This window comes from Bactrocera dorsalis, chromosome 5, assembly GCF_023373825.1.
Source record: "Bactrocera dorsalis isolate Fly_Bdor chromosome 5, ASM2337382v1, whole genome shotgun sequence".
NCBI classification, from domain to species: domain Eukaryota; kingdom Metazoa; phylum Arthropoda; class Insecta; order Diptera; family Tephritidae; genus Bactrocera; species Bactrocera dorsalis.
In genome coordinates, this window is record NC_064307.1 from 28,281,787 (window position 1) to 28,299,654 (window position 17,868).

The 17,868-nt window shown below is 34.2% G+C and overlaps 1 protein-coding gene and 1 long non-coding RNA gene across 2 annotated transcripts; one reads left to right on the plus strand and one right to left on the minus strand.

The window, feature by feature from the left end:
• Positions 1–3,926: 3,926 nt before the first annotated feature.
• LOC105225046 (UPF0687 protein C20orf27 homolog) lies at positions 3,927–9,556 on the minus strand. The gene is made up of 2 exons (XM_049457802.1): positions 9,547–9,556; positions 3,927–5,193 (listed from the first exon to the last, which is right to left on the minus strand). The coding sequence occupies exons 1-2, from the start codon at positions 9,554–9,556 to the stop codon at positions 4,649–4,651; spliced, it is 555 nt and encodes a 184-aa protein (XP_049313759.1). The 3' UTR covers positions 3,927–4,648.
• A 2,487-nt stretch (positions 9,557–12,043) lies between these two features.
• On the plus strand, positions 12,044–12,633 carry LOC125779042 (uncharacterized). The gene is made up of 2 exons (XR_007423088.1): positions 12,044–12,242; positions 12,340–12,633. It is a non-coding gene; the product is annotated as an uncharacterized LOC125779042 (long non-coding RNA).
• Positions 12,634–17,868: the final 5,235 nt, after the last annotated feature.

Consider the following 17,868-nt stretch of genomic DNA (forward strand, 5'->3'; position numbering starts at 1 on the left):
TTGACCGATAATTATCGTGAAAAGTCAACTATTCGGTACCTAGGGCCTTGAACAGTTTTTTAGTTAGTAGTTTTAAACAGTACCATTATATGGGAAGTGGGCCTGGTTATCACCCGATTTCATCCGTTTTCACACTGTATCAACTCCGGAAAATTCATTCCAAATTTGCCTAACTAATCTTACCAACCTAAATTTTGTTCTAAGAACATGCTTTAATTTGGTCATATTCTACAATCCAAGCATTTTATCAGCTTATTATTATGGTTTCGTTAGATCGGTAGGAAGCGTTAATTTAATCATCTACACTGAAGGCTACCGGTTCCCTTATTTCTATGGTGAGGTGATGATTTTTGAGAGATCCATATCGCTGACCGTGTTGCTCATTTAAATTACTACTGAATTATTATAGAAGCGTCCTTTGATGTGTGGAAAAACAACGCATCTGTATTGTGGTCGCATTTTTCATAACAAAAAATTATGTGAAATTATCTCTTCGGTTAAAAATCATAAAACCTCGCAAGACACTATAGAACATTTCTTATCTTTAGTTAATAAAACATAATTGATTTCGGGGTTTTTAAGTATGACCAAAGTGCGAACCACGTTTTTCACTTAATATTTATCATAAAATTTTAAAACATAGGGAAATATTTTACCGTATATTTTCAAAAATAAATTCATTTTGTTACACAGTGTAATGCATTCGTCTAGCAATATGAAATCACTGCTTATTCAACTAAATACATACATATGTTGACAGTTTCAAGCAATCTTTAATAGAAAATTTTAATGAATACTTAAATGATGAATTACAAAGTGGGGTTTGGAACACTTGGGGATTGTTATAACTGTATTGCATTTTCAAGATTTTTTTGAAATTTATATAAATACATACATGTGTAGATAAAAAGTGTGTATTGGAGTGTATTGGTAGTGTTAGCATAAGATCGTTTTAACATTTTTTATAAAGTGGCTTTAGGGAGCTAAGTATATAGAATAATATGTATGTACCTACATATATAAAAAAGTCAGTATTAGGGCGTGTAAAATTGCGGAAATATGATTTTTTAAAAATTCATTACTACATGGAGATATATAGTTATAATAAAGGAGTACAGTTAGTCAAAAGTAATTTTTTTTCTTCATGTGCAGTCAGTTCTTTTCATAAATTTAATTTTATAGTGCTAGATGTACCATATATATTTTTACCCATTTATATGTACGAAAAAGTGCTGAACTATTTCAAGTATTTTGGCGATCAAATTTTTCTAGAGCGCGTACATTTTGTTTAATCCGACAAGGTTTTGTTCTAAGCCACAATTATGTTTTGGTAATCTACGCCATTTTGCCTACTTTAATACTACATATGTACATTTTTATTTACAATCCAACTGAAACATATAGAATAAATAAAATTATAATTAATAAGAATAATCGACTTACGTCACTTTAGTAAATATATTCAAGGCAACTTACTTCCACAAAGAGCGTTCCAATATGATCATTAGGTTTAAACATATTATAGTAGATCCTTATCTCATGTATAAACTAAACAAAAAGAACCAAAGTTCCAACATTTTCATGAAGTTCACACAATTCAAGGCGAGTATGGTGTTATTTCCGAATTGTTTCTAAACTGAGATTATGCTATGTCACAAGCGCAAGCTATAAAGGGGAAATAAGTGTACCACAACTACTGCTAGTTCCCATATACTTAATTCCATCATGAATGTAATCAGCTTATAGAAGTTTACAATAGATATCTCTCGACCGTTATCAAATAATTACTTCGGTATTATTATCTGGTACCACTCTGTTTTGACAACTTTCCCCCAAAATTAAAGTAAATGAAAAGAGATCTGTAAGTTGTCTCGAGTAATATCCTTTGATCTTCATTTTATAAGTATCCAACTCCATACCAGTTATATTAACGGATGATCCAAGTAGATGTACTTTTATCAATAGTCTTTTTTTAACAAATCGCGCGTAAATCGTGTCAAGCTGTCATATTATTTTTTTTTCAGGATTGGTGGGCATTTCATCATGGAAAGATTTACGCCTGAACAACGTTTACAAATCGTTCAACTTTATTAGGAAAATTCACGATTTGTAAAGAATGTCTTTTGTGCGGTTTGATGTGGCTTGTGAGCCGGTGGAATCATCGATATATATATATTCAAAAATGATGCCGGTGCGAACGTAACCGTCAATGGCGACCGTTATCGCGCCATTATAAATATTATAAACATTATAAATTGAAGATCGTGATCTCGGCAATATTTGGTTTCAACAAGACGGCGCTACTTCCCACACATCGCATCAATCAATAGGCAATCAATAGATTTATCGGTGAGCACATAATTTCACGTTTTGGGCCGGTCGATCGGTGATATCACACCGCTAGACTGTAGGAATATGTGAAGACTAAAGTTAATGCGGTCAATCCTGCTTAAAGCTCCCATACTTGAGCCATCCGTTGTAAAGGCGAACAAGTTGACGAAACTCAAATTAATGTTGTTATTGGACGGAGGAAATTAGAAACCCGAGGAGGGGAAAACAAAACAGATGAAATTAGAAACTGAAGAGATTATAAACCCGATTCCCGATTAGGTTTTACGCCTATATGCCGATTTTTGAACTGATGTATGCACGCTTAATACCATACTACTGAGAGGACCCCACATCATAGTTTGTTTATTATTTATTATAGGATATAAATAAAATATCTCGGTGGGGCCATACGCGCTGTATGAAATAGAAATATATCAAGTGGTGGAATACCACATGGACTTTACTTTGCTAAATTTTAGTATTTTAGCGTTGATTACCATCAACGAAAGTAATGATTTCTATACAATCAAACACGATAAAAATTATCGACGAAGTTAATTTGCAAGATATAACCCATCTACGTTTTCCTACTATTAATGCTTTCGTCGTTTTTTTTCATTTAATCAGTATAGGTCAAAAATGTTATTCTAAGCTCTCTAAGCTCCTACGTAAAATCACAGTTGTATTGCTTTATTGTTTGAAAATAATATTTCTCTACTGCTCCTTGCATCCTAATATTGTAACAGTCAATCAAGTGCAATTTTAGATTCGTTGGAAACTACTGATGCTGTGCGCAAAGTAATATTGCTAGATCGTCATGTGACCTGTTGTGAGATTGAGAGAACAATATTCATTAGATTTACATTTGACCGTAAAAAATATTCTTTCACGTTGGAGCCCACACAATTTGACGATCGCTCAAAAAAAGGCTCGTTTCGATTAGTAGAGAGGTGTTAAAAAAATGCGATAGCGGTGCTTTAAAGCACAATTACGAAACGTGAAACGTGGTTTGAAACGCGTATTGGCGCGGAAGTAAAGATCAGTCGACTGTATGGGTGTTTCAAAATGAGCTAATTTCAACAAAAGTTGTTCGCGCACGAATAACTTTTAAGCAAATGGTTGCCTGTTTTTGTGGAACAAGTGGATATATCGCAACCATAACACTAGAACGCAGAATAGTAAATTCTGGCTTCTTCGTGCGATGCGACTTCGATAACCAACTTTTTTGAAAATTTTGCAAACGATTTCACAGCAAATGATTTAACCTTTTTCGCAACGTCCGAAGCCTTCGTCTTTGGATTTTTCTACAGTTCCTTAAGGATATAGCGCTTCTCACGGTCACTTAATTTAAAGTGGCGCTCTGAACGAGGCTTTGAGGCAGTGGAACCCATCGATTTTGACTAATATATGTTTTCTGATAGTTTTGTAGGAAATTAGGCTAATAACAGAATTTCTTTCAATGTAAATGTACCGACCAACTTAATCAGTTAAAGCCTGGAAAACGGTTAAATATTTTCTAAATTTGGTGTCTTTTGGAAAGCTTTGAAAAATAATAAAAAAATAATAATTTTGCACAATTACAAAATAAAATAAACTGAAAATTTTTACTTAAAGTTTTATTAAAGAATTAGCATTATTTTACAAATACAATTAATTTCCGTTTAGATAAAATGCAGCTTTACTCTTCTTACTGGAATTACACAACGACTTTCGAACGTACACAAATTTAATAACAACAAATTAGACAACTCCTTTGATACAATACAAAATTTTCCAGCACTTATGCAGACGCTTGACTTGTTTCCGTTATTATTTCACCCTTTTTTCTAGTGAGTGATAAATACTTTCAGTTTGCACACAAAACGCTTGCTGTGGCTTAAAGTAAGTAAGTTTCTATATAGGCAGGTGTGTGGGTATGTTCGCGTACATATGTAAGTATGTATGTATATAATATTACACTTCGTGATGTATAAAGTTGATCGAGGCATAATTTTCACTAACGACTAATTACAAATAGATTTTTCAATGAAATTATTTTCTGATAAATAGCGTCGTTATTTAAACAGTTTTCCTCTACGATCATTTTCATAAATGCTTAACCTTTAAGTACATATTATATTTATATTTATACAAATAACATTTCAGTTTATTTATGACTTTTACTTTTTAATTTGCATTTAAGGTTTTTTTCGACGTAATTTTAATTAAACGGTGCATATAGTTTACTATACATATACAAAGATAGTTGTTTATTTTAGAATTTCTCATGTATAATACAATTTCAAAAGGAGTTAATTGGCAGCATGCTCCCTTCACCTTAATCGCCTTTCTCAAAACGTGGCACGTCAGACTCCGACTCTTCAGGGTCCTCCTCACCTAAGCAATGTATACCACTGCGCAGCAGCGGCGTACCTTTGCCTTTACCCAACGCACGCGCTATGATCATTAGCTTAATCACCTCCTTCGAGTCCTTGGCGTTGACGATGCTCACCATTTCGCGTAGCAGATTTTCTTTATAGGCAAAAAATTCAATTTGCATTTCGAAATAATCTTGTTCTGGATGATTGACACCGGCAAATGTCGATATGCGACAATTTGGATTGCAATTCGACGACTCCAAGGAAGGATGAAATGTGGTGCCCTTATCGAATAGGGAAACGGGTAGTTTAAGATCGACCCTGTATCTGTGATTCACTTGTAGGAAACCCAATTTTATGAATATAACATCATCGCATCGATCGTAGGTGACGCTGTGGCCCGACTCAAGATCATCCTTCAGATTGTCCGAATCAAAGTGCACACGATGTTCTGAAAGGAGGAGAAAAGAAGAGCGAATTTGTAGATATAATATATAATTTATAACTTATTGTATATATCAGTGAATTATAATTAAACTACGAATGAATGGTGTTCTAATAAATATCGTAAATATACTTTTACAAGATTGGGTAAGGTTAGTATAATTAGTAAAAAAAAAGGTATAATTAGTAGAAAAACATGATTCAAAATATGTTTATTTAATCAAAGTCTCATTCTTACGTTTTGAGAAGGGCAGCAAATGTTGAATTCTTTTCAGGTTAGAAGGCAACTTGCTGAGAAAACAATCCGCAACTTTGAGAGCCCGGGCTATAGGGCAGTATAAATGCGACATTTTTGTGAGAAAAGAATACGCTATAAGGTTATTACCATGCAAGTGAGAAAGGGCTAAGGACGGGCAGATAAGAAAACAAGAAACAAAAACGTTAACTTCGGTTGCACCGATGCTAAATGCCCTTCACAGGTGCATTTCTGTTAGTAACTATGTGTTCAGTTTGGAAGCTATATGCCTATAGTAATCCGTTCTGAACAATTTTTTGAAGATTATATTGTTGGCTTAAAAAATAATCTATACCAAATTTCGTGAATACATCTGGTAAAATGTGAAAGTTGTCCATACAAGAACTTGATTTCGATCGATCAGTTTGTATGGCAGTTATAAGCTATACTGACCCGATCTTAACAATTTCTTCGCAGATTACTTTGTTGTCTTAGAAAATAATCTCTACCAAATTTCGTAAATATATATTGTCAAATGTGAAAGTTTTCCATACAAGCATTTGATTCCGATCGTTCAGTTTGTATGACAGCTATATGTTATAGTGGTCCGATATCGGCCGTTTCGACAAATGAGCAGCTTCTTGAAGAGAAAATGACGTTTGCAAAATTTCAAAACGATATCTTAAAAACTGAGAGACTAGTTCGTATATATACAGACAGACATGGCTAAATCGACTCAGCTCAACATACTGATCATTTATATATATACTTTATAGGGTCTCCGACGCTTCCTTCTGGGTGTTACAAACTTCGTGACAAACTTAATATACCCTGTTCAGGGTATAATTATGAGAAAATGTGTAAAAAGTATACATATATGGAATAAACTCAGCTAGGGACGGCGTATCATTATTTTTGGTGGTGGCATATACAATTTTATGTTGGATTGGATGTCCAATATAGAAATGACTGAATTGGCCATCTAAAACTAATTTTGATATTGAAATATCTTAACGACTTCTTGGGTTACCTATTCTATTTTATCTTTCAAAATGGTTTTCACTCATCCTACCGATATTCTAACAATGCCAGAAAGATCTCATTAATTGCCGATTCTCAAGCACTAATTCCTTTATTTTATTGACGTGTTGATTATCAGTTGATGTTGATGGCCGTCCTGAACGTGGTTCGTCATTAACGCATTCTCGACTCTCTTTGCAAAATTAATATTAATATTTCCCAAATTGGTTTTCACGCGAAATTTAAATTAAAAAGTCTTACAAATTTCAAGTTATTTGTTTCAATATAAAGAAAAATTAGGAATACTCCAGCTCGCTGCAAAATATGTGACATTCACTTAAGTTGTGATGTTTTAGAATCAAATGATACCCATCACTGTGTAGTTTTATCTTCTCCTTTCACAATTGCTATTTCGAATTTTCGTATTTTGTAAAGCGGCTAAATTCGTCATGCAGTGTAATTATTTGTCTGTGAATGATCTCATCGATAAAATGCAAATGAGTAAAGTGAAGTTTATAATCAAACAATTATAATGGTGGCTGAAGTATAAAACGATTATATGAAATCATATATGTACATACATTTTATTTGAAGTATAAAAATCTAATTAAAAAATGGATGTTCAATTCTTTGTACTAGAACACATACAAGTAGAACTTATATGTAAAAAGGCATATTTTCTTATTTAGAAAAGTGAATAAAAAAATTTACTCCAATCATTTTATGAACGTACTCTTAATAAAAAAGCTGATAACGGTGATTTCGTAATTAAAAAAGAAGAAAAAGAAGAAAAATATAACGTTTTTAAATGCATTCAGTGAGTCGCTAATAAAATGAAATTAATTGCCAACAATTTAACACTCACACCAAAAAGAGTAAAAAAAGTGTTATTGGTAGAATAAAAGAATACCGAATGGGAGCAGTTGAGCTTCAGCTTGTTTGCACACCAAATTGTTTGCTAGTCATAAAAACGAGGCATGGCGCCATATAAGGATTTAGATCACCATATAATTTGTATTAATACGCAGGTGTATAGAAATATGCAGTATGACACTGTGAGCGAACGGGAATTTCGTCAAGACATTGGAATTTCGATTGCAAACGAAAGCTATGTTCAGAAAATGTCGAATTTTGAATATGAGCCTATCGTTGTAACTGGGTGGCGTTATTCAAAGCGTAATTACGCGTCCTGGTCCCAGCCGGTGATTTGATCAAAATATGGAGGGAGCCCAGGCTTAATGAAATTACAGAAACCTTCCTGGTATGGCTAAAAGTGATTCAACTTTTTTTGTATCTGATCATAGGATGGATTGGAGGATGGAGTCATGTGTAGAAGTTCACGCAACTGTATTAAAATTCGCACCATATTTTTCACAAAGGTATATTGTACGAGTTTCGGCTATAAAGGCGTAAGCGGTGTCTACGCCAATAAAGAAGAAGACACTACCCTAGCTTCTATTGGTTTATTGATATAAACTTATTGAAAGTGCGCAAAAAAATAAATAACTCTTAAAAAACTTTGTTTATGAACTTAATTTAGCAGCCTGCGGCTCTTTATTCGCAGTTTTTCAAAATATTTACATAACTTTTCCAACAAACTATCAATGAAAACTTGACTAATCGTTCAAAATGAGCATCACTTTTTACTGCGCGGAAAATATAAACAACGAATGGCTAAATAAAAGTTCAAGTTTATAATCAAACAATGCACACTCACAAACTCTGACACAGGTTTGCCGTTTTACAAAGAAAAATGCTTAAATAAAGGAGTAAGGAAAGGCTTAGTTCGGGTGCAACCGAACATTTCATACTCTTGCAACTTCCAAGAATCAAAGGCAGGGAAATACCTTAAAGTGTAAAACGTCAACCAGATTATCGGAATCCATTGTTCAACATATTAACCATAAGGTTTATTAGAAAAACGAAAATCATTATACCGTCACTTAAAATGGAAAATAAAGTGTCATCAAAAAATTCGAAATTGAGTTTTTATTGCTTACGATGCACTACATCATATTACATACATATATTTATCATAAACTTTTAAGCTTCCGCTGTCCAATAAACCATTTTGTAACCAAAAAAATAAATAACTCTTAAAAAACTTTGTTTATGAACTTAATTTAGCAGCCTGCGGCTCTTTATTCGCAGTTTTTCAAAATATTTACATAACTTTTCCAACAAACTATCAATAAAAACTTGTAATCGTTCAAAATGAGCATCACTTGTTTGTTTCAGTATAAGTGCTTCTTATTATATCGTTTTTCCTTCACTTATAACTTTATGAAAAGTGATAATACGTTATTTTCAATTTTAGGTGACCATATGAAGTATATTTGCAGGTGGGATAGTATCGACCCGATTTTATCTAAAAACTATTATAATGCTCCATATTAAAAAATGTTCCCTAGGTTTCATTAAGGTACCTCACTTACAATCACCAATCATATGGAGCAAAGTCAGCCGGTTGTTCAAAAATCTTGGTAATTGTTATATGGGGGTTAGGTCAAGTTTTCCCCAATTGTGTCTATTTTATGCACATTGGCATACTGTTATGAGTAAAATATGTTCTGCAATTTTCATTGAGATAACTCAAATAATGGCCAATATATGCGGAATAAAGTCACCCGGAAGTTCGAAAAATGTATTTACTAGGTATATGGGGGCTTAGGGAAGTATTGACCCGATTCAACACATTTTTGATACTCAGAGTTACTATCGTCAGAGAAGGATCTCTCTGAATTTCAATTGTATATCTCACACATTGACCGATATTTTCGGTAAAACAGTCAACTATAGATACTAGGAACCAGATATTCGGTATCAAGGGTCTTGAATAGCTTTGGTTGGATTTGAACAATTTTTGGTCAAAAGGCGTTATACTTTAAGGGAATTATTATTGCAGAGTTTTATCACGTTATATCAATTGCTTTTTGAAATGTACACTGGAAAATAGAGTCAGACGAAATTTAAAATTGTGTTTCATATATGGGAAGTAGGCGTGATTGTGGTCCGATGTCGCCCATTTTCACACTGCGACCTAAGAATATGAAAAGAATGCTACGTACTAAATTTAGTCGAAATCGGTTGGTTGGGCCCCCAGATATGTGATTTCATCAAAAAGTGGGCGGTACCACGCACAACGTCTAATTTTCAAACCGGCTCCCATTATGACCTCGCATACCATATCGGAGGTAAAATTTAATTTTTCCGTCGTACTTAGTCATTGCTTTATAATTTTTAGTAGTTTTTAATATAATAGAATCGTTATATGGGGAGTGGACGGGGCTATCTAACGATTTGATCCATTTTCACATTGTCGATAGGAGTGTTAAAAGGATTTGTTGTGAACGAATTTGGTTGTTGGAGCTTAAGCGGTTTGGAAGATATGTGAATTAAACCAAACAGATAGAGGGCGGAGCCATGCCCAATTTTCCGAATACGCTCATCTACGAACTCCGCCTTACTTCTTGCCAACGAACATGTCTACCAAGATTCATCAAGATATCTCAATTTTTACTCAAGTTACAGACAGGCACTCACCCGGATTTCAATTCGTCTCGTCATCCTGATGATCTATACATGTATAATTCTATATCTATCTCGATTAGTTTTAGATCATACATTCAACCGTTTGGTGAACAAAACTATTATGTTTATATGTTATGTTACAAGGGTATAAATAAACAACCATTGCGTGCTGTTCAATAATGAAATCCATTTTTTTTTGGTTTTATTCCAGACGACCAGATGTTGCATTGTGTCTGGGGCCACAGGTGGGTCGATGTGTGCGGGTGGCAGCTAGACTGGCGCGCTATTATTCTAAAGTAAATGAATACTATTTCGATTTTGGCAATTATACGGCGGGGGCAGACATTAGTAAGGGAAAATTTTGTGAGAAATTAAGCGCAAACAAGCACGCGATGAAACATTAAACACTAGTGAAACAACAACAACGAGACGATATGACTTCGTTCTCGAAGTAAATAGTTAGTAAGACATTTAGTAATTATATAACTGATATAGTAATTATATGCACTACGAAGTATTTGAAAATTAGTTAGTAAACCAACAGGGTACTTTTAGACTTTCAGAAAATCTAACGACAGTTAACTTTTAACAGGCAAAAAAGTGTTAATAAAATCGATTCGAAAGTTGATCTAAAGCAAGTTGTTTAATATCATAACAACAAACAACGCGAATTTTCAGGTGTCATAACTCTTGAATTCTTCATAAGCTGATAAGCGGATTAGCGTCTTCTATCCAGTTAACTTTTTAACATGGATCTAGAGTTTGTGGACGCACAAAAAAACTCACTTCCAACGACCGATTCGTTTAGTTTCTTTCATATCTGCCTAATGAAATGACTGCTGACTTAGTGGGAGGAGCCCCTTTTGATCAGAATACCATTCGGTATTAGCGGACTAACTACTGAGTGTTGGATCCATATCTTCCACTGAAACCCTTCATAAAATCTCCCTTGAACCTCCTTTGAAATCTCAATTAATATTTCAATAAAAAACTCCGACATATACATACATACTGGGCTTATTAAATATTTACCCGATGTACATGTGCATGTACTTCAAATAGCTTACACACACTTCTACAGAGATTAATTAGCGTAATATTACAGAGATAATTTAAATACTTATCTGTGTCGGATTATGTTAATTGACAACAAAAATGTAAAGCTTTGCGGCTAACCGCCAAACAACTGTTACCGATTTAAATTATACATGAGGTTATAGCAAAACCGAACATTAAACCACTGTTGTAAGGGATTATTGTCTAGGCAATATAATTAAACAAATTAAGTGTAAATTATTAATGTAAATAATTACAGACACAACAATAGTCGGAAAGTGCAATTAAGTGATTCTGAGTAAATTTGCGAATGCAGTAAAAAGTGTTGTTCAACAAAATTTGTGGAGTGAATAATGAAGTTATGGAGGATTGCGAGAGTTTATGATCACGAGAAGCACTTTTCAAATTAGTTAGAAAGGAAGAGATAAGCTATAGCGTCACTGAACTTTTCATATCCTCACAATTTATAAGGATCAAAACCGGGAAATGGCGTTACTCAAATATATTCGATAAAATGGTTTCATGCAATTTCAGAAATATAACCCACTCACTAGCCGAAAAATAGTCTGTTAGAATAACTAAAATTCGTGGACCGATTGCAAACATTTTCACAATTAAGCTATACGATATCCAATTTTATAGTTTTACTAAATTGTGCTAAGATATTTTACATATTGGCCTATATAGACTGTTTTTTTTATTGGGAGTGGTTTCCAGTGGCGGGTCCCAAACTGAGCTCACAACCTCGCTAGGCGAGTAGTATAGAGTTTTATACACATTTATATAGCGAGCCGTTTGTTGCAAAAACGACGTCCGCTTGCAGCCGCACCTCTGGTGAATAGACGCTGTAATTAGACTTCAGCGAATCCTTAAACCTAATATGTCGGAGTGGCTCCGCTGAAGCTTCTTCCCAATCCACAAAAAGGGGATCCCACAATCTGCGCCAATTACCGTGGGGTAAGTCTCCTTAATATCGCATATACATACTTATTGGATCTTATCAGTGTGGCTTTAGACCTAGAAATCTAAAATTGACCAGATTTTCATCATTCTCCCTAATAAGTATGCCGCTATGTCTGAACTTGATATTCTCCCAAAGCTAATATGGAAGCTGGCGTTGAGCAATACCAAAAGTACCGTCAGGATCGGGAAGAGCCTGTCCGAGTCCTTCGATACTAAGCGAGGTTTCAGACAAGGATACTTCCTATCGTGCGATTTCTTCAATCTATTCCTGGAGTAAAAGCAAGCAGCAGATCTGAATAGAGAAGGTACAATATTCTACAAGAGTGTACAACAACTGGCGGAAGCCGATGTCATCGATATCATTAGTCATAACAAGCCCGCCATTTGTTCTTCTTTCTCCAGACTGAATAAGGCGTATGGTTTTGATTGATAACGACGACTAGACGAAATATCTCCTGTCATCAAACAAACGGTCAACGCATTCGCGACTTGGCTAGCATTTTGAAGTCGAAGATAATTTCGTCTTGGTTCCAAATCAGCATCAACGTCAGTCTCGAAATTCAACGACATAATCTGAAGAGTCAGCGTTACGAGCATTCGAGAGAAAGCTTCTGCCGAAGATTTATGGTCCTATGGGCATTGGCAACGGCGAAAACCGCAGTCGATGGAACGATGAGCTGTACGAGAAGGACAGACGCGCTGTTGCAAACTCGACTATAACCGCTTAAGCGGTGTCTACGCCAATAAAGAAAAATATTTTAGATATTTACCTATAAAACCACAATACCATGATATAAATTTGACCGGAAGCTTGAACGTTTTTACATTAGATATATCAGAGCTAAGGCAACTATTGCCTCGAGATTTTAGATATTTTTGATACAAAGGCACATTAATATTGCATCTTACAGAGTGACAGATTGTGCATGACTCAGTCATAGGTTCTAGGGTCTACATATTCGGTATATAGAGGCGTAAGACGTGAGATTACATATGGTATGCCAGGATCTTTTTAGGTAAAGTTTTCGTTACCATCAGTCGATCAGTTCTTGCGAAGACTCCTAGAAATACTCAGCCTTTTTAGGAACTAAGTATAAAGTCTTCGATGGGGTAATAGTTCTTAATGGATTTCATAACATTAACCTCGATAGAAGGGCCATAAGAACTTAAGATTTTTCACATCATATCTGCAAAAATAACCACCTATAAACACCCATACTATCCATAAGTTTGATGTGTTTGGATAGACCAAGCAGAGATTGTGATCGTTTACGAACCTCATTGGTCGTCCCCACTCAACGTACTCAAAAGGTATAAACTGTAATGTCTTACATATCACGTCGCGCGTCATATTAATAATTAATGTAAAATAAATTTGTTGCCATTTAAAGTAATCATTTAACTGTACGCCAACACAACATAGTGCTAAGTGGACGCTGGCTGGCAGTCATAATTCTGACACGCTTCGCAATTCACGAACGATAATATTCGGTTACAAGGTGGGCGCGACAATTTAGTGGCGCTTAGCAATAGCACACAGGACTGGAGGAAGCGGGTAAATGCAGTGTGCTTATGGCGTGTCGCCCTTTATTTTGATCCAATTGTAGAAGCACCAAAGCATACTCTACATTAATGACGTCACATGCTCGCGTGCGATGTGGGGGAAGAGCGTCAATTAATTCGGATTAGCAGCGTGACCGTGGCAACATGGGCAAGCGCGCATAGCTACAGCATAAATTATACAATAATCTCGAGAGCGAGAAACACGTGTATATTCGAAGGTTTGGTGAAAAACAACAGAAACAGAGAAAAGTGTGGAAAATATAAATAACATCGCGTGTAGTAGTATATATTGTATTTATTTTAAACTTGTCGACTGTTTTTCAGTTGTGAATTGGCTTGTGAGTTTTTCTGTATGATAATATTATTTTCCGGTTCGTGCACTTTCGCACATTCCATTGTTTGCCCAAAATATTTTAGCTTTGAAAAAATAAATTATTAGAGTTAGATTACTAAGTATTATTATTGGTCTATTTAAAATTAAGTATGTTGGCCTTTTCGCACATTTTTACTAAATTGTTAGATAAATATGTAAACAAATAATTAAGCGGTAACTACTTTTAAGTGGCAAGGTCGTAATTGTTTATAATCTGCTCAAAATCACAGCAAAAACATTAGTATCATCTTAAATCAGTTCAGATAGAAATAAGCGTAGGGAGACAAGAATAACTGGTTGGGGATAGCTATATAGAATGAAAACGATAAAATGAAGATTAGTAGACATATAATAATTAAATTTGGAACTCTATTGTAGTCGTAGAAACAAACTGTATCCTGCAATCATTTTGGAGAAATTTTGGCTAGTCCACAATTATAGGTCGGTTAAAAATCTGAAACCGTTCCGTATTCCAAAAAATTCTAAAACAAGCAAAATCGTCAACTTGCAACGAAGTTTACAATACCATTTACAGTTATATGCTATAGTGACTAGATATTAATAATTTCTCCGAAGTTTGCACCAGTGGCTTAGACAATAACCTATGCCAAATTTTCTGAAGATATATCGTAAAATAAAAAGGATTTCCATACAAACATTTGATGCCGATCGTTCAGATATTGAAATCATATACAATATATTGTAGCATTAAACAAATATTATTTTAATTTAGGTAATTTTAGTACCATTTACTTTGCTATCAGACATTTTTTCGTTCCACTTATTTTCTTATCTATAAATATAAATAAAGAGCCTGCTAAGCCGGGTTTCGGTTATTACCATTCGGACTAGTCAAAATTTCGGCATGAGATGTTCACGCCAGAATTTTGTATAGCAGATTACGTAATCCAATATTTTGTTGTGGAACGGGAACATATTATAATTTCTTTCTTGTCAATGAGCAGCAAATAGAAACACATGTACGTACTCGTACACAGATCAATAAACATATGTATGTATATATGTTAAAATGTGGATTTTCGAAATCAATTTAAAAATTGTTCAATTGGGTTCAATTAACCGAACCACAATTCCACTACAACAAGTACAATAGTTAATTATATACATTTATTCATGACACCACACAGTATCTTCTTGTGGTGTGTGGAGGGAATTACGTTTTGATATGCTTCGTAGCCGGGTATATGTTATACATAGACTACCTTTTACATATATTTTGGGTTTTGGCAACTCTAGAGTTATAAACTCGGCTAAGCAGTGTCTACGCCAATAAAGAAGAAGAAAAAGTGTTGCAATCTGCCAACTCACAACTTTATCGACAAGTTTGATATTTTTGACGTTGTTTATAGTAGCTTTAAATATTCATTTCGCCCAAAAAATCTAATCAAACAGCGAACATTTTCGCGCGATTATTCTGTACAACTTTCGAAGTGGATTAACTCACCAACGGTGTATCGATGGACTTGAATCAATGTTTGGCCGTCAAGCTCCATAAAGAACTAGTGAAGGCCTTCCAACATCAGTTGTTGTTCCTGAAACTATTGATACTGTGCGCAAACCAATATTGTCAGATCATCTTGTGACCTATCGTGTGATTGAGACAACTATGGGCATTAGTGGGGCTAGGATACATTCAATATCGCATGAACATTTGGTAGACATTTTTTCACGTTGGATTCCACACAATTTATCGATCCTTAAAAAAGGAAAGTTTCGATTGGTCGAAAAAAATTAAAAAAAAAAATACGAAAACTGTGCTTCGAAACACGTCTATGACATCTTGACAGTTGATGGATTAGATTGATTACCGTGGATATGCGTTATGCATGGTTAATATTTATAATATTAAACTGACCGATCACTCTTATCCTTGTATGGAAAACTTTTTTATTTGACATGGTATCTGCACGAAATTTGGCATGGATTCTTGTCAAAGGCAAACCCACAATCTCCGAAAAAATTCTTCAGATTGGACCACTATGGCATATACATAGCTGCAGATCTTTTTATATCGCCTTATGCTTTAGAAAATGCACCTGTAAAGGATATGAAAGTTTCGATGCAGCCATAGTTGCAGTTGTTTCTTGTTTTATGTACCTTTTATTTATTTACAATACATTTCTTCGATGGTTTCGGTTCGGTTGGTTCAGATTACGAGTATTATTAACACTGAACCGATTTTGAGATGCAAATAAACATTCGCACATTGACCGATTTTTGAAAGATTTTTTTTTTATTAAAATACCATAAAGAGAATCATTGATAGATTTCAGGAAATATGGGATTTCTGAAACTATGGTGTAAAGTGATCGAAATTTTACTCCCACAAAGCTGAAACAAAATTAAGCGCAAATAAGACCTTGAGGTCGTCTACTCTGCAGATAAGTAACAATATTCGTGCAAAACAATAACAACTTGCGATTCATGAAACCTTTGATTGGACTACTGCAAATATAACAAATATATAGATTTATCAAATCCATTCGTTTACCTTATCTAAATTTTACACACCTCAATGGGCCAATAAGCTTAATGCAAATATTCAAATCAGCTAATCAGTATGGTAAAAGAATTGTTATTTTCAATTGTCGGCTGAAGCCATTTTGGCATTAACCGCCTGGCTTGCCACATTGCTTTCAACGGCTGATGCCAATATGTGGGCGAGAATTTACTTTCGATTACGACACTGAAGCAACAGCTGCTCATTATCACACAAAACCAATCGCTTTTGTTTTTCGCGAAAAATTTCCTCTAAATCATTTTTCACATTTTGACTTTCCGTGTTTACGAGTATGCCAGTGCCACAGAATTTTGTCTAAATTTACTTTCGCGCCAATTTGCTGTCAGACAAATGTGTTTATGTACACATACATACATATGTAGAATATAATGATGGGTTCGCGTGATCATAGCAGCATAATTCATGTTTTTGAATAAATTATGAATATTTCGTATCACGAATATTCATACTGTATTCTCCATTTAAGGAGTTATATTGGTTTCCTCGGGTAAAAAATAGCATTTTTTCAAAATTTTTTCTCATATAAAAAATGAAATATTTTATTAAAATTTTTAATTGTTACAAACATACTCTATTAACCAAGAAATTCCGAAACTTTTGGAAAAAATATTTTAAACTCGACCATTGCGACGCTATTTCCGGTGATTCCTCGGAAAAAAGTTGCGCCGCGTTGGCAAGCTAACTCCTAAAAGAAACATCTAAAGCGAAATTGGATTTTAAATATCGCCAAAGGATTTTAAAAATTAAAATTATTTTAAGAGCTACAGTTACTTTAGGGTTCGGACTATTTTTAAACGCGTTTTTCTCGAAATTTTCTATACAATCAAGTTTACAAAATTTTACCTTATAATTTTCCAATTTTGTTTTAAATATTAAAAAAAATTCAGGAATTTCAAAAAAAAGCGTAAAAAATGATTTTTAATTTCAGGCAGTCACCATTTTTCAAAAAAAAATTTTTTCGTGTTCCCTGAGGTAGGGACTATAACAGCATCCTTACTGATTAAGAATTCCTTTTGATTTTTTTTTCAGACCACCAGAAGATTCAGGATCAATGCCACCAGGATGCGCCATGTTTTTTTTACACTTGGCCCAAAATTTGATTTCAAGACTAGAATACCCCCTTAAGAATTGTATCTCAAAGACCTGTGTAGATCTCATGCGATATAACTCAAAAATATTTAATTTTTTTGAATTTTTACTGTGACTAAAATGTATATAAATTATTTGCTTGTCATTGAAATCTTCAAAAGGCGCGTGCATAAATTTAAAATTTGTGCGAATCATATCATTTTGAGTGAAGCAACTTTTGTTATTGTGACAAAAATGGATAAAAAGGAATTTCACATGTTGATAAAATATTGTTTTTGCAGGAAAAAAAATCAGTGGAAGCAAAAACTTGGCTTGATGACGAAATTTTGGACACTGTCGCAGGAAAGTCAACCATCAAGAATTG